This window comes from Pteropus vampyrus, unplaced genomic scaffold (assembly GCF_000151845.1).
Source record: "Pteropus vampyrus isolate Shadow unplaced genomic scaffold, Pvam_2.0 Scaffold695, whole genome shotgun sequence".
NCBI lineage: Eukaryota > Metazoa > Chordata > Mammalia > Chiroptera > Pteropodidae > Pteropus > Pteropus vampyrus.
The window spans coordinates 124,079-135,642 of NW_011889476.1; the positions used below are offsets into that span (position 1 = coordinate 124,079).

At 55.8% G+C, this 11,564-nt stretch overlaps 2 protein-coding genes across 3 annotated transcripts in view; one reads left to right on the forward strand and one right to left on the reverse strand.

Annotated features, from left to right (window-relative positions):
• KDM8 (lysine demethylase 8) overlaps positions 1-4,484 on the forward strand; it is a 13,287-nt gene extending 8,803 nt beyond the window's left edge. Inside the window, exons 3-6 of the mRNA XM_023526076.1 lie at positions 166-385; positions 2,592-2,741; positions 3,181-3,273; positions 3,347-4,484. Of these exons, the coding sequence (XP_023381844.1) occupies positions 166-385; positions 2,592-2,741; positions 3,181-3,273; positions 3,347-3,511 (628 nt within the window). The 3' untranslated portion in view covers positions 3,512-4,484. The remainder of the gene's footprint in view (positions 1-165; positions 386-2,591; positions 2,742-3,180; positions 3,274-3,346) is intronic.
• Positions 4,485-6,623: 2,139 nt separating this feature from the next.
• NSMCE1 (NSE1 homolog, SMC5-SMC6 complex component) lies at positions 6,624-10,706 on the reverse strand. 2 transcript variants are annotated; one of them, XM_023526075.1, is made up of 5 exons: positions 10,609-10,706; positions 9,665-9,811; positions 7,867-7,980; positions 7,121-7,241; positions 6,624-6,815 (listed from the first exon to the last, which is right to left on the reverse strand). In XM_023526075.1, exons 1-5 carry the CDS (start codon positions 10,654-10,656, stop codon positions 6,736-6,738), a joined length of 510 nt encoding a protein of 169 aa, XP_023381843.1. In that variant the 5' UTR covers positions 10,657-10,706; the 3' UTR covers positions 6,624-6,735. The 2 variants fall into 2 exon arrangements, with proteins under 2 accessions (XP_023381843.1, XP_023381842.1); XM_023526074.1 differs by having other exon boundaries at positions 7,867-7,983.
• Positions 10,707-11,564: the final 858 nt, after the last annotated feature.

Consider the following 11,564-nt stretch of genomic DNA (forward strand, 5'->3'; position numbering starts at 1 on the left):
GCCCTTGCCTTTGCTGGCTGTGCAGCCTGGGCTGGTGACTGAACATCTCAGGTCCTCGGGGCCCTGACGTTTGGTCAGTCTGGGTTGGTGGGTGCGTCAGTCAGGTCACGAATGCCGACTACACAGGGCCGTGGAGACAGTAAAACACGTGAAGCTGTAACGCAGCGAGCTCTGCCCTCAGTCTCCGTCAGCGGTTGGTGTCCTCTGTGCTGGCACATCTGGGAGGGCAGTGGCAACGGGAGCGCGTGGTGCCAAGAGCCAGCTCAGCAGTGGCAGCACGCGGAGGGTGTCGCCACCACTAACGGGCTTTCTGTGTCGCCTCTGCTCTCCCGCGGGTCAGCCGAGGGACGTCGGGTACCTGGCGCAGCACCAGCTCTTCGACCAGGTGAGTCCGACAGTGCTCTCCTCTGCCCCTCACCCTGTCACCTCCCCGCCCCCCTCCTGCGCTTGACCCCAACGGGCAGCAGAGGCTACAGCAGCTTGTTCGCCGCCCACTGGTGCTGCTCCCTGTGCTTCGCCCAGTCCCTCCTCTGCAGCCAGCAGCAGGCGAGGCCACCGGGCCTGAGAGGCTGGGCCTGTGCAAACCCGCCGCTGTCCTTCCTCCCAGGGACCCATGTTCTAGAAGATTTTGGCCACCGCACTAGGCTTGCCTTTAGTTATCAGTCACATCCTGGGAGCGTTTCTTCTCTTGGGGTCTCTGAGGGCTGGGCCAGAGGCTCTGGTCATACCCTCTGGTCAACCAGTTACCTTTCAAGAATCCCAACGATGTCATCAGGAGCCAGCCAGCTTCTCGGCACTCCAGGGGCAGGTCTGCTGTGATCCCAGCGGAGACTGGCGAGAGCTTGGTGGCAGGAAGTAGGAGATTCCCAGAGGCCTTTGGGGTCTGGCAGGCAGCTTGAAGACCCCACAGGACAGGGCTGCAGGTCTGTGTCCATGGGCCCAGGCCCCTGCAGAACATTCCAGCTGTTCTTCAGTCATTGCTCCCTCCAGCAGCCTGAACAGCTAGTACAGACTGGGGGTGGTGGCTGGCAGTGCCTGAGGGAGGCAGCGGAGGACCCCCTGTAACTGTGTGTACCTCAAGCTCAAGACTGCCCTGCATTCAGAGTATGCCTAGGGGCTGGTGAGGAATCCAGCCGCCCTGAGGGTGGGGGCTGCTGACCAGCTTGGGGGTGGGGGGTCAGCCCTGAGATGACAGGTCAGTCAGGGAAGCAGGTTCGGTCCAGGCGGCCAGCACAGCCCCGCCAGCCCCTAAGCATCCACGAGTGTGGCCAGGTGGGCTGGCAGATGACCCTCACCTTTGGGAAATTAAATAGTAACTTCAGTCCCTAAAAGCATCACGTGCTGAAGCCATAAAGGAAAACCCACTTGTGAACACCAGCTGGGCTGGGCTTGAAGTGAAATGTCCAAGAGGTGGTGTCCCCTCATCGCACGTGCACACCCCCGAGCACACACCGGGCATCGCTGGCTGTGGAGTCAAACACCTTGTGCCCACTTCAGGATCCAGGCCCTGAGGATAGGTGTCCCCAGAGGCGAAGGTATCAGACACCTTGGTCCACAAGAGGGTATGGGGCTGGGGAGGAGGCAGGGTCCCAGTGCTTGCCGTCCTAGCGAACCTCCTGTCAACGCTGGCACCGTTGTTGCTGAGGCGGGCCTCCACCGTACCATGAGCCACCACATGACAGCCTCCAAGGTCCCCGCCTCCATACAGAGGCACGCAGGAGCCCACTCAGCTGGGTCAGGAAAGACGACCGAGCGGTGGCACCTGGCAGCCCCCTGGGAACACGCCCTGTACCACACCCTCACCGCTGGGCGCTGTCACTCTTTTAGTCTCTGCTAATTTGATTAGTGGGAAATGACATGTCGTTTGGATTTCTCTGCCAATGGGGCGGAAGCCCTTGTATCTGATTCACTTTTATGTCTTATCTTTTGCCCTTTGACTGTAATTTGTGTGTTGGGTCCTTATTATTTGGTATGAACTCTATACATTAACCCTTATTTGCCATAGTTCAAGTTAGGTTTCCTAGTCTGCTGGTCTTTATATTAATTAATTTACTTAAAATGTGTCAAATAGCATTGCTTTACCATTAGTAAGTTTGGAAAATCTTCCCCTACAGAGATTTGATAGTCAACCCCATTTTATTTTTTGTTTTTGTTCTTTTTTTATAGCTTTTTATTAATTTTTGAAGTTGGGAAATCTGAGTCCCTCAGCTTTATTTTTTTCTTCATCAGGACTGTTTGGATATCATAGTTGTTTTTCTTTAATTTGACTTTTTAAAATAATTAACTTTAGAAAATTACAATCTGGTTGAAGTACAAACATTAGTATCAGGTGTTTTAAAAAAGAAAAATATAAAACGCATAAGACATGGAAACGAATCCAAAAATAAAATTATAACTTTTCTGTAGTAATTATGTTTTTTAAACTGATTTTTAAATTCCTATACAGCAAAATGTGGGTAGTGTATTGTTACACACGAAAATGTGCATTCGGCCCTCTGTCAGGTGGGTGACTTCTGGGCTGCTGTGTCCCAACCTCCTGCTGCTGTGGGAGGCCTGGGCTCAACCTCCCGCATCTACTCTGATACCCACAGATCCCAGAGCTGAAGGAGGACATCGGCATCCCCGATTACTGTTGCCTGGGCGACGGGGAGGAGGAGGACATCACCATTAATGCCTGGTTTGGGCCCCCGGGCACCGTCTCCCCTCTGCACCAGGACCCCCAGCAGAACTTCCTAGCCCAGGTTGGAGTTGTTCCTGATTTTTCCTCAGCAGAGGGTTTAACAAAGAGAACCTGCTCCAGCCAAGCAGACCCATCACCTGTCAGCCTTGAGGACCTGAGTAACTCACTCAAGCTCACTGTGCCCCAGCATCCTCACCTGTAGAAGCGGAGGATGGTAGACCACCTTGAAGGGTGGCTGTGAGGGTCAGAGGTCGCCACAGTCCAGTGCTTAGTTACTGTCAGCTACAGGAGCAACCCTACTGATTTGTCAGGGATCTGGGGAAACACGGTGGAACCTCAAGCACATGTGGTGGTGCGGGGCTGGGGGGGGGCACTGGGCTAGGGAGCAGCGTGTGGGGCAGCGTGGAAAGGCAAGGGAGGAAGTGGGCTCAGGGATCTGCAGTTGGCGTGCAGTGAGGCCACCAGCCAACTGACCAACTGATGGGGTCGCTGTCCCCCAGGTGATCGGAAGGAAGTACATCCGGCTGTATTCCCCGCAGGAGTCGGAGGCTCTATATCCTCATGACACGCACCTTCTCCACAACACGAGCCAGGTGGGCATCGCAGCTTCTCCCCGACCCGCCCCGTCTCTGGAGGCTGGGCAGCTGACTCTTGTGCTCTCTTCAGGTGGACGTGGAGCATCCTGACTTGGAGAAGTTCCCCAAGTTTGCTGAGGCCCCATTCCTGTCCTGCATCCTGTCTCCTGGAGAGGTCCTGTTCATCCCAGTTAAGTACTGGCATTACGTGCGAGCCTTGGACTTGAGCTTCTCAGTCAGCTTCTGGTGGTCCTAGCCAGGCTTGGTGGGAGGACCCACCTGGGGTCCCAATGTAGGGCCCTGAGATCTAGAGCCAAGATAGCCAAGCCTGAGCCCTGAAGAGGCCTCACGGCAGAAGCACGTGGCATGCAGTCTGGCACCCGCCTGCACCTGGGCATTGTGAGGCCTGGGATGTTTGGGAACCGGGCAGGTGGTGCGTGCAGTGGCCGATCCTGGGCTCTGGGGTCAGCTGCCTGGATTAAACCCTGCCGTGTGATTTGGGGCCAGCACAGCACCATCTTCTCACCTCGGAGGGTTCGAGGCTACCTCTCCACAGTGGTAGCTACTGACGCTGATCTTGTTGTGAGCGTCACACACTTCTTTGTCATGACTGGGTCTGTGCAGACGGCCACACTTGCAGACTGGAGACAGGTGGGCATGGCCCTGGTGACAGGGCAGGTCCTTACCAGCTTGCAATACAGCTCAGGCCTCTGCTGGGGACGTTTCTGTGGTCACTGCCAAGGAGTGCATGCATCTTCTAAGCTTGACGAATTCTCACGTGCATCCTCACCAGCGGCTGGTCCCAAAGCAGGAAACAACCATTGCCAGCATCCAGAAACTGCCTCCCGCCCCACAGCCTCCATCCTCCCAGGGTCACTGATGTCTGGGGAGAGGCCCAGGCTTCAGGCTTCCCATAAACATGTTTGTTTTGCGTTTTGACCACTAAGACTTTCCCCAGCCCTCGGACTGAAGACGGGCATATCCCAACAGCTGGCATCACAAGTCTCAGCCTTGCAATGAGATGGGTGACATTTCTGCAATATTGTCTAGATCTGACAACATTCATCACACCAGTGACCAAGGGGTAAAGACTAACCTGTTCCAAACCAATCATAAAGGGAATTTTAAAAACTGGTCAACCTTAAAAAAAAGTACAATTTTACTAATACTCAAAAATGTGCAGATTATAACAAAGGCTACTGGCTGAATTAAAACCATTTTAAAACTTATATCGGTGCTGAGGGGACAGTGTCCTGCTGGCAGCAGAGCAGCACCCGAAACGCTCATGCACACCGTGGGTCTGGTTGGGTCTGGTGGTCTCACACCCCAGGGAACAGCAGGAGGCTGGTCAGGGGCCTCCGCACGAGGCAGCCATGGGATCATCTGCAGCAGCAGGTCTAAAGGAAATTATTCTTTCCTGTTTCGCTGCACAGATTCTTGGAATGTGGCTGGTACTTTTGGTCACCAAATGGGGGAGGGGGTGGGGTCCACACCAAGAAATTCTGCGACAGCAGGTAGGTGTCCTGCAGTTGACCTCAGTTCCGACACTACCTACCTGGAGTGTCGGGTCCCACAAAACTGCTGGGGCAGGCAGCTCTCCAGGCTAGCCCCAGTCCCCAGGGAGCAGGCAGGCTGGAGCAGGGGGAGAGTCCAACCCATCGGCAGTCACGGTTCTGGCGCCTGGTGGGAGCCATGGAGATGGTCACAGGGAGCAGGGATGGGACCAGGGAAGTCAAGGCTGGAGGTGGGTCTGGACGGACACAGGAATTGCCAAGGAGGTGGGGGCAAGGCCTGCAGGCAGACGGGACAGCTCCATGCATTTGGGGCTGCAGGATACCAAGGGGTGGCCCAGGAAGAAATTAAAGGTGTGAGCGTCCAGGCTGCCCCAGCTCAGACTGGTTTCAGCAGGAGCGTCGGCTCAACAGCGTGAGCTGCTGTGGAAGGGGCCCCTGGCTTCTCCCACACTCACCCTGCAGTCTGGCCTTCCCTGGGAGAGGGTGGCCCAGCAGGTCAGCTCCGTGTCCTACTCCACACAGGGTTTACAGACAGGAACCAGGCAAGTGTCCCCCAGGCGGTGCCCACGGTTCTTTCCTGCCGTGTCAGTCTGCTCAGGGAGATCCCCTCCTTGCTTGAAGCCACGGGGTCAGGAGGGGCTGCCACGTGCCAATGCCACAGAGACCATCCTGTCCCCACCTACGCAAGCTCCTGACTGGAGCTGTTTGCCACTAAATGAGACCCACCCTCTCCCTGCTGAAACCAGCGGGCATGAGCATGAGGCTGCAAGTACAGCGGCCACGTCACCACCGGGAAAGACAGGGCTGGATGTCCTGGGAGACTGTCCTGTTGGCCCCAAGCATGAAGCCAGGTCACTGGCAACAGCAGAGACAGCGTGGATGCTTGGTGACATCACTGAAACCACCAGGTCGAGCTTCTCCTGAAAGACCCCCTCTGGCCAAGTCCTTCCTTTTTTAGCCAGCTGGGGTTGAGTGTTACGTCATGACTGGTACTGAGGGGAGTGTGGGCAGAAGGACAGGGAGTTAAAACAGCGGCAAGTGTGATGATCCAGAGAGTGCGAGAAGATGGGGCCCCGGGTGTGGCGGCCGGACCCTGCCTGGCCAGTTCCAGCTCAAACTCGTTCGTGCCTGACCGCCCTGCCTTCCAAGGACTCTGGCTGGCGTTGGTTTTCTCACGGCTTGCCAAACCAGTCAGCGTTCTTCCTTATCTCTGTAGCTGTGCAGGAATGACAAGACTCTAAAACTGTCCGTGATGTTACAACTGGGACTCAGCCTTTAGATAACGATCCACTGAGCTGGTGCTGGCATCAATAAAGGCTGCTTCCTGCTTACAACCCCAGTGTCCCGTCTCCATCTGAGAACCCGCAACACGGGAGCTGCAGGTGTTCGCGGGCACACACGGGGCACGAGGGGAGAGAGCAGACGAGACAGCGAGTCAAAGGCTCAGCTGAAGCAGGCGTCTCCAGAATGGAAGAATGCCGCCCTGCGGATGAGTGCGGAGGGACAGCTGATGGGCAGGGCTGCCGGAAGCAAGGGGTGGGGCGTGGAGCCCAGTATGGAGAGTGCACCTCCATACCAGCTGCTGGCCTCATGCCCGCTCATGCTAGGAGCATCATGGGCCAGATGACTGTCCCGACTGGGCAGTTGGGGAGGTCAAGGCCAAAGCTCTCTCAAGTCCTGTTGGGCTGACTAGTGTTGGTGGGACAAGTGACCAAGGCTCTGAAGGAACTCTGGCACCTCACCTGCTGGGACCAAACCCAAGGGACCAAACCCAAGGGGTCCCGGTGACCAGTGAGCTCCAAGAAAGGGAAATGGCCATGACACAAACCCCCTAAACGGCTCGAGACACAGACGGAGGCTGCAGTGCATTTTATTTCAGCCCTGCTCGTAAGGGGGATCCACGGAGACGCGGGCGCTGTCGCCTCTTCTTCATACGGGGCCGGCGGCGGCGGCAGCAACGAGCCAGCTAGTGCTGCCTGGACCGTGACGACTTTTTGTTGGGCTTGGAGACGGAGGCCTCCCTGTCCTTCTCTGGGTCGAAGATTTCTACACACAGAAAAGGTGGGGGCACTGGGTGGCAGGGCTAGCTGCACACCTGGCAAGAAAGAGCTCACGCCCACAGCTGCACCTCCTTGCCAAGGACCTGTCCCACGTCCCTAACTCCTCACTGTGACACCCCTCCCAGCCTATAAGGAAAGAAGGGGCCCAATGTGAGGGAGCTGGGGACACCCCAAGCATTGCCGGGGAGAGCCTGGTCTGCCTGGGACCATTCAATGCAGACGCTGCTTCCACGGGTGGCGCTCAGCCTGGCCACAGACCAGGAGCACCGCACGAGCCTTGGGGATACTAACCTGGTATCTCATGGGGCCAGTAATCGTTACAGTGGGGGCAGTGTGGCTCAGAATTCGACTGGAAGTACTTGGCCACACAAGGCAGGTGCATCCGGATGCCACAGGTCTCACAGCTCTGGCCCTGAAACAGGAAAGGTGTCCGTGAGCCTCCAGAGACCGTCCAGCGGCCAAGCATCTTCGTCTTCCAGGCCCCAGACTAATCATAATGACCCCGAAGCCATGGTGCAGTGGGCTACCAAAGAATTCCATATGAACACAAGGAAGAGGCTCAAGGCCAGAAAGTGGCCGAACCACAGAGCACCAAGGCCACCCTAAAACTTTGGTGGGTGTGAGATGGGCTACAGCTTGAGAACCCTGTGCACTTCCCTCCCGGGAATTCAGCCTAAGGAAGCGTCACCAGGTGCCCCACATGCAAGTGGAGCCTCGTCAGAGAGCGGTCAGCAGTGCAGGAAGGTGGAGGGTGAAGGGAAGGAGGCTGAACGCCTGCGCTGGCCCCGCTGCCGTGAAGGCCGACAGGTCCGCAGTGTAAAGCCGGTGACTTAGTAACAACAGCCAACGTAGAAGGATGGCCGGCACACAGCTGCCACAGCTATCAAAGTACCAGGCGCACACAGACTGCCAGAAAAAGGCCTGTCCTGGGACTAGAGCGTAGCACAGGAGAACACGAATACACGCACGCAAGCGCGCGCGCACACACACACACACACACACACACACACACACACACACACACACTCACACTCTACCTGGATGAGGAGGCTGTGGCAGATGTCGCATATCTTCATGGTGTCAGGGTACGTCTCCCGGATGTACTGCTCCATCTCTAGGATGGCCCGGCTATGCAGGGTGAACTCTCCCTCCTTCTGCAGGGACACAAGAGGGGCAGCGAGCCCTCAGGCCACCAGCACGCCAGGCCCTTCCTTCCCTGCTCAGTAACCTGTCCCCTCTGCAGCCCACCGCCCAAGAGATGCAGAGGCCTGGCCTCAGGCGGGGAACTCAGGCAAAGACCTGAAAGGAAATCACGGACCCTCCCCACACACACACACTTTCTTGGCACCTCGCTGTGCCTCAGATGTGAGTCAAAAGTCTGCATAGCGACCAGCCTACAATGAGGACACGAAGCAGGAAGGGAGCCAGTCTCCTGGGGAAAGAGGGGAAGGGTGCCACATAACCCCGTCTCACCCCAGAAAGATGCAAACAGGGTGCCTCCCAGCACTGCTGCCTGGAGCCTCTACAGGGACATCACAGGCAGGGCAGGGACAGACTCCAAGTTGCACTTGATGTGGGTGGTAGGGCCTCCCACACCATGTGACCCAAAATCCCTGGGAAATGGCTCAGCTGCTGCAGCTGCCCTGTCACCAAGTTAAGAGAAAGAGGCCCCTGTAAGTTTGTTTTGGTTCAGCAAAGTCAAGCAGTGAACTGAGATGTGAACCTCTTAGCCGTTTTTGTGACGCATGACCTTCTTCCGTGACGGGAGCAGGGAGGCACCGTGCCAGGAGATGGAGCTACCCCAAGTGCCCTTCACTTCTGTTCACTAACTTCTACCAGTGAGAGCGGTGGCCCACACTTCTGACAGTTATGCACCACCCTGCACCAGGCTCCTGCCCTTGTCCTTCACTGGAGAAACAAGGTTGTAAGTCTTATTGTCATTTGGGAGATTTTAAACAAGGAATGATGGGAAAAAAATTATCTAAATTTAGGTAAATACTTATAAAACCCAATATTACTAGTCTCCTGTCTTTTGAAGAGATGCCCAGGAAAGGCCCCTTTTATCAACTGGAAACATATTTATCTCCTAAGAGAATTATGACACAAAGGAGGAACTGTGACTCTAATTGCAGGTTCCCGTGGGGTTTGTTCAGTTTGTCAGAGCGTGTCCTGTTCTGGGCTTCGGTTTGGGCTCTCCTCTTCCTGTCACTGGGGGAACAAATTCCCCCAGCCTCCTGCCTGGGCACGTCCTGCAGACACATACTCGGAGGGGAAGCTGGTGGCGAAGTGGGCAGAGCTGAGCTTGCGTGGTCAGGACTCTCGGGAACTGAGTGCCCTTTCGTGAACAGATGCTCCGCCCCAGTCGGTAGAGCCAGACACGGGGCCTCCAGAAACTCTGGTCCATTCATAGATGTCCAGTCCTCGGCAAGCCTGTCCACGGTGACACGGTGACAGAGCAACCACGACGTTGCCTCCGGGACCCCAGCCCCAGGCACCTGACGCACACCACGCAGCCCTGGCCCGCTGCTTCCCTCTCAGACGCGGCACGCAAGGTCACCAGGCTGGGACTCGGGCCCTGGTCTCACGGCACTGCCTCGCATCCTGGAGCCCACCAACGTGGCACAGCCCCGACTCTGCTACTCCGCAGGGGCTCCCTGGACAGGCCACATGAGTGACAGGAGGCTGCAAATCCTCCTCACAGGGTCACTGTGGGCATCAAAGCAGAGACGAGACCTGAAAGGCTCAATGGACATCAGCTAGGTACAATATGGCTTTGGAAAAATTATCATTCGTTCTAAAAAGAGGGCCAAGCTGGGGAATGAAGGGACAACGTACCTCAATCAGCCATTTGTTCTGTGTGAACTTCTGCAGCACGTGCTCAGCTTCCTTCTTCCTCATCTTCTTGCCTTTAAGCTGATCAACCAAGTTCAAAATATTTGTGGAAGAGGCAAAGCCAGTTTCTGAGTCAATAATCAGTTCCAACTGAAAGAAACAGCAGGTGTCACGTTCATCTACTAAACTGACAAACCCACATTTTAGGCAATAATACCAATTCTGGTGGAGGCAGTAAAACCACTATGTCACAGGCAGAACTGCACACTGCTATGACTTCTGGGGACATAGTCTAATCATTCAATGCATGCATCAGGGCCACAAACATGTCCAGTCCGTCTGACTCAGCGGTCACTCCTGTAACATCACAATGATTCTAGGACTGTCCTCACAGACCGGTCTGACAGGCCTGCTGCGAGGCCAAGAGTCAGGGTTATCTTTGCCTACCCAGTTGTGAGAACGTACCTCCAGGGCTGAGACCACTGTCACTCAGCCAGGTGAATGAACAAAGGGCTGAGCCAACAGCTCTGAAGCACGGTAGGCAGAGCAGTGCTGCTCGAATGTAAAGGTGCCAGTGGTCCAGTGGGCACCATGTTGAAGCCCAGACTCAAACTCGACAGTCTCCCTCGCAAGCTCCCAGGTGACGCCCTTGCTGCAGCCCCAAACCACACTGCAAGTACCCTGAAGGAACGCTGGTCCACCTGCCCGGCACACCCACGAGGCCTGTTGCAAAGCAGGTCAGGAGTCACGCTTGGCCAGCCCCACTTCTCCAGACTGCTGCACGGACCACCCCATCTGTCACAGGGCAATGTGCATCCGGGTGAGGCGCTCGGTGATGTTGCCCAGCACAGGGCTTACTCAAGCTGCAGGGACAACCCTCCAAGACTGAAGATGAAGACAAAATACCCCATTAAGAAGCTTGGCCGATGGGACTTAACGGTACTTACTGCCTTTCTAAACAGATCCAGCTCATTCTCTGCAAAATCTGAGGCCATTTTGGAAATTGGAGTCGTTGCAAGATTCACCTAAAAAGTAGGTCAGTGTGACAGTCAGCCTGTGCCCTTCGTCCATCAGTAATTCACTGTTGGCTCTCCCTCCCCCCGCCCCGCCCCCTCGCCAGTCACCAAGCACCGGTGTCCAGGCGCTGAGGGATGCAGGGACAGATCTGTAACCAGTCTTGTATTACAGACTTAAACCTTTAGCTCAGTCAACATGTCTAATTCTCAGAGATTTGAGAACTCCAAAAGTTGTGCAATATTTTCCAAACCTAGATAAATTTGGGAAACCTGCCTGCATGGTAATGGAGCATCAAATGCACAAGCACCGAGAAGCCTGGCAGTAAACACATCGGATTCACCTGTTTAAGCAGCGTTCCCAGTTATCTGTAGCACCCACACTACCCCCTTTCCCTGGAGCAGAGCTTGGGGAGTCCCAGGCTGGAGCCCTGTGTGTGTGACTGGATTCCTGGGCCTGATCAGCCCTGAGGGGCCAAGGATGGAGCTGTCAGCCGCTCCCGCTCTATGTCACCCCCACCCCTGGCTGGGACGGACAGTTGGACAGCAACAAGGGGCCACACGTGGGTCTCAATCCTTTCTTTTCTCAGCTTCTTTTTGTCCTGTTCCAAATGAGAAGCATCTTATCCCTTTCATCTTAGTACTCAAAACATTTGCAGAGAACTGTCAACAAACAAAACAAAGCCCAGCACATGCTGGGGCCATGGGGTGCAGCCAGGCACAGGTTCTGGTGCCCAGTAATGGCAGGGGACTGCAGACTGCAGGCCGCAGAGGCCGCTGGGAGCACGGTAACCAGGGCGGAGGGCTAGGCTCAGAGCCCTTGTCCAGGGGTTCTTCTCCACTCTCCCTAGCAAGGGCACAGGGTGCCTGTCCCAGCCACCATTCCTCAC

Bases quoted from the DNA above. Each gene is read 5' to 3' on its own strand.
- NSMCE1 (XM_023526074.1), bottom strand. From the start codon at position 10,656: ATGGCCTCAGATTTTGCAGAGAATGAGCTGGATCTGTTTAGAAAGGCA. The intron at 7,984-9,664 runs GTACGTTGTCCC...GTGTCCCTGCAG, and splicing joins AGAACAAATGGCTGATTGAG to AAGGAGGGAGAGTTCACCCT. The intron at 7,242-7,866 runs GTAGAGTGTGAG...TTCCTGTTTCAG, and splicing joins GCCACAGCCTCCTCATCCAG to GGCCAGAGCTGTGAGACCTG.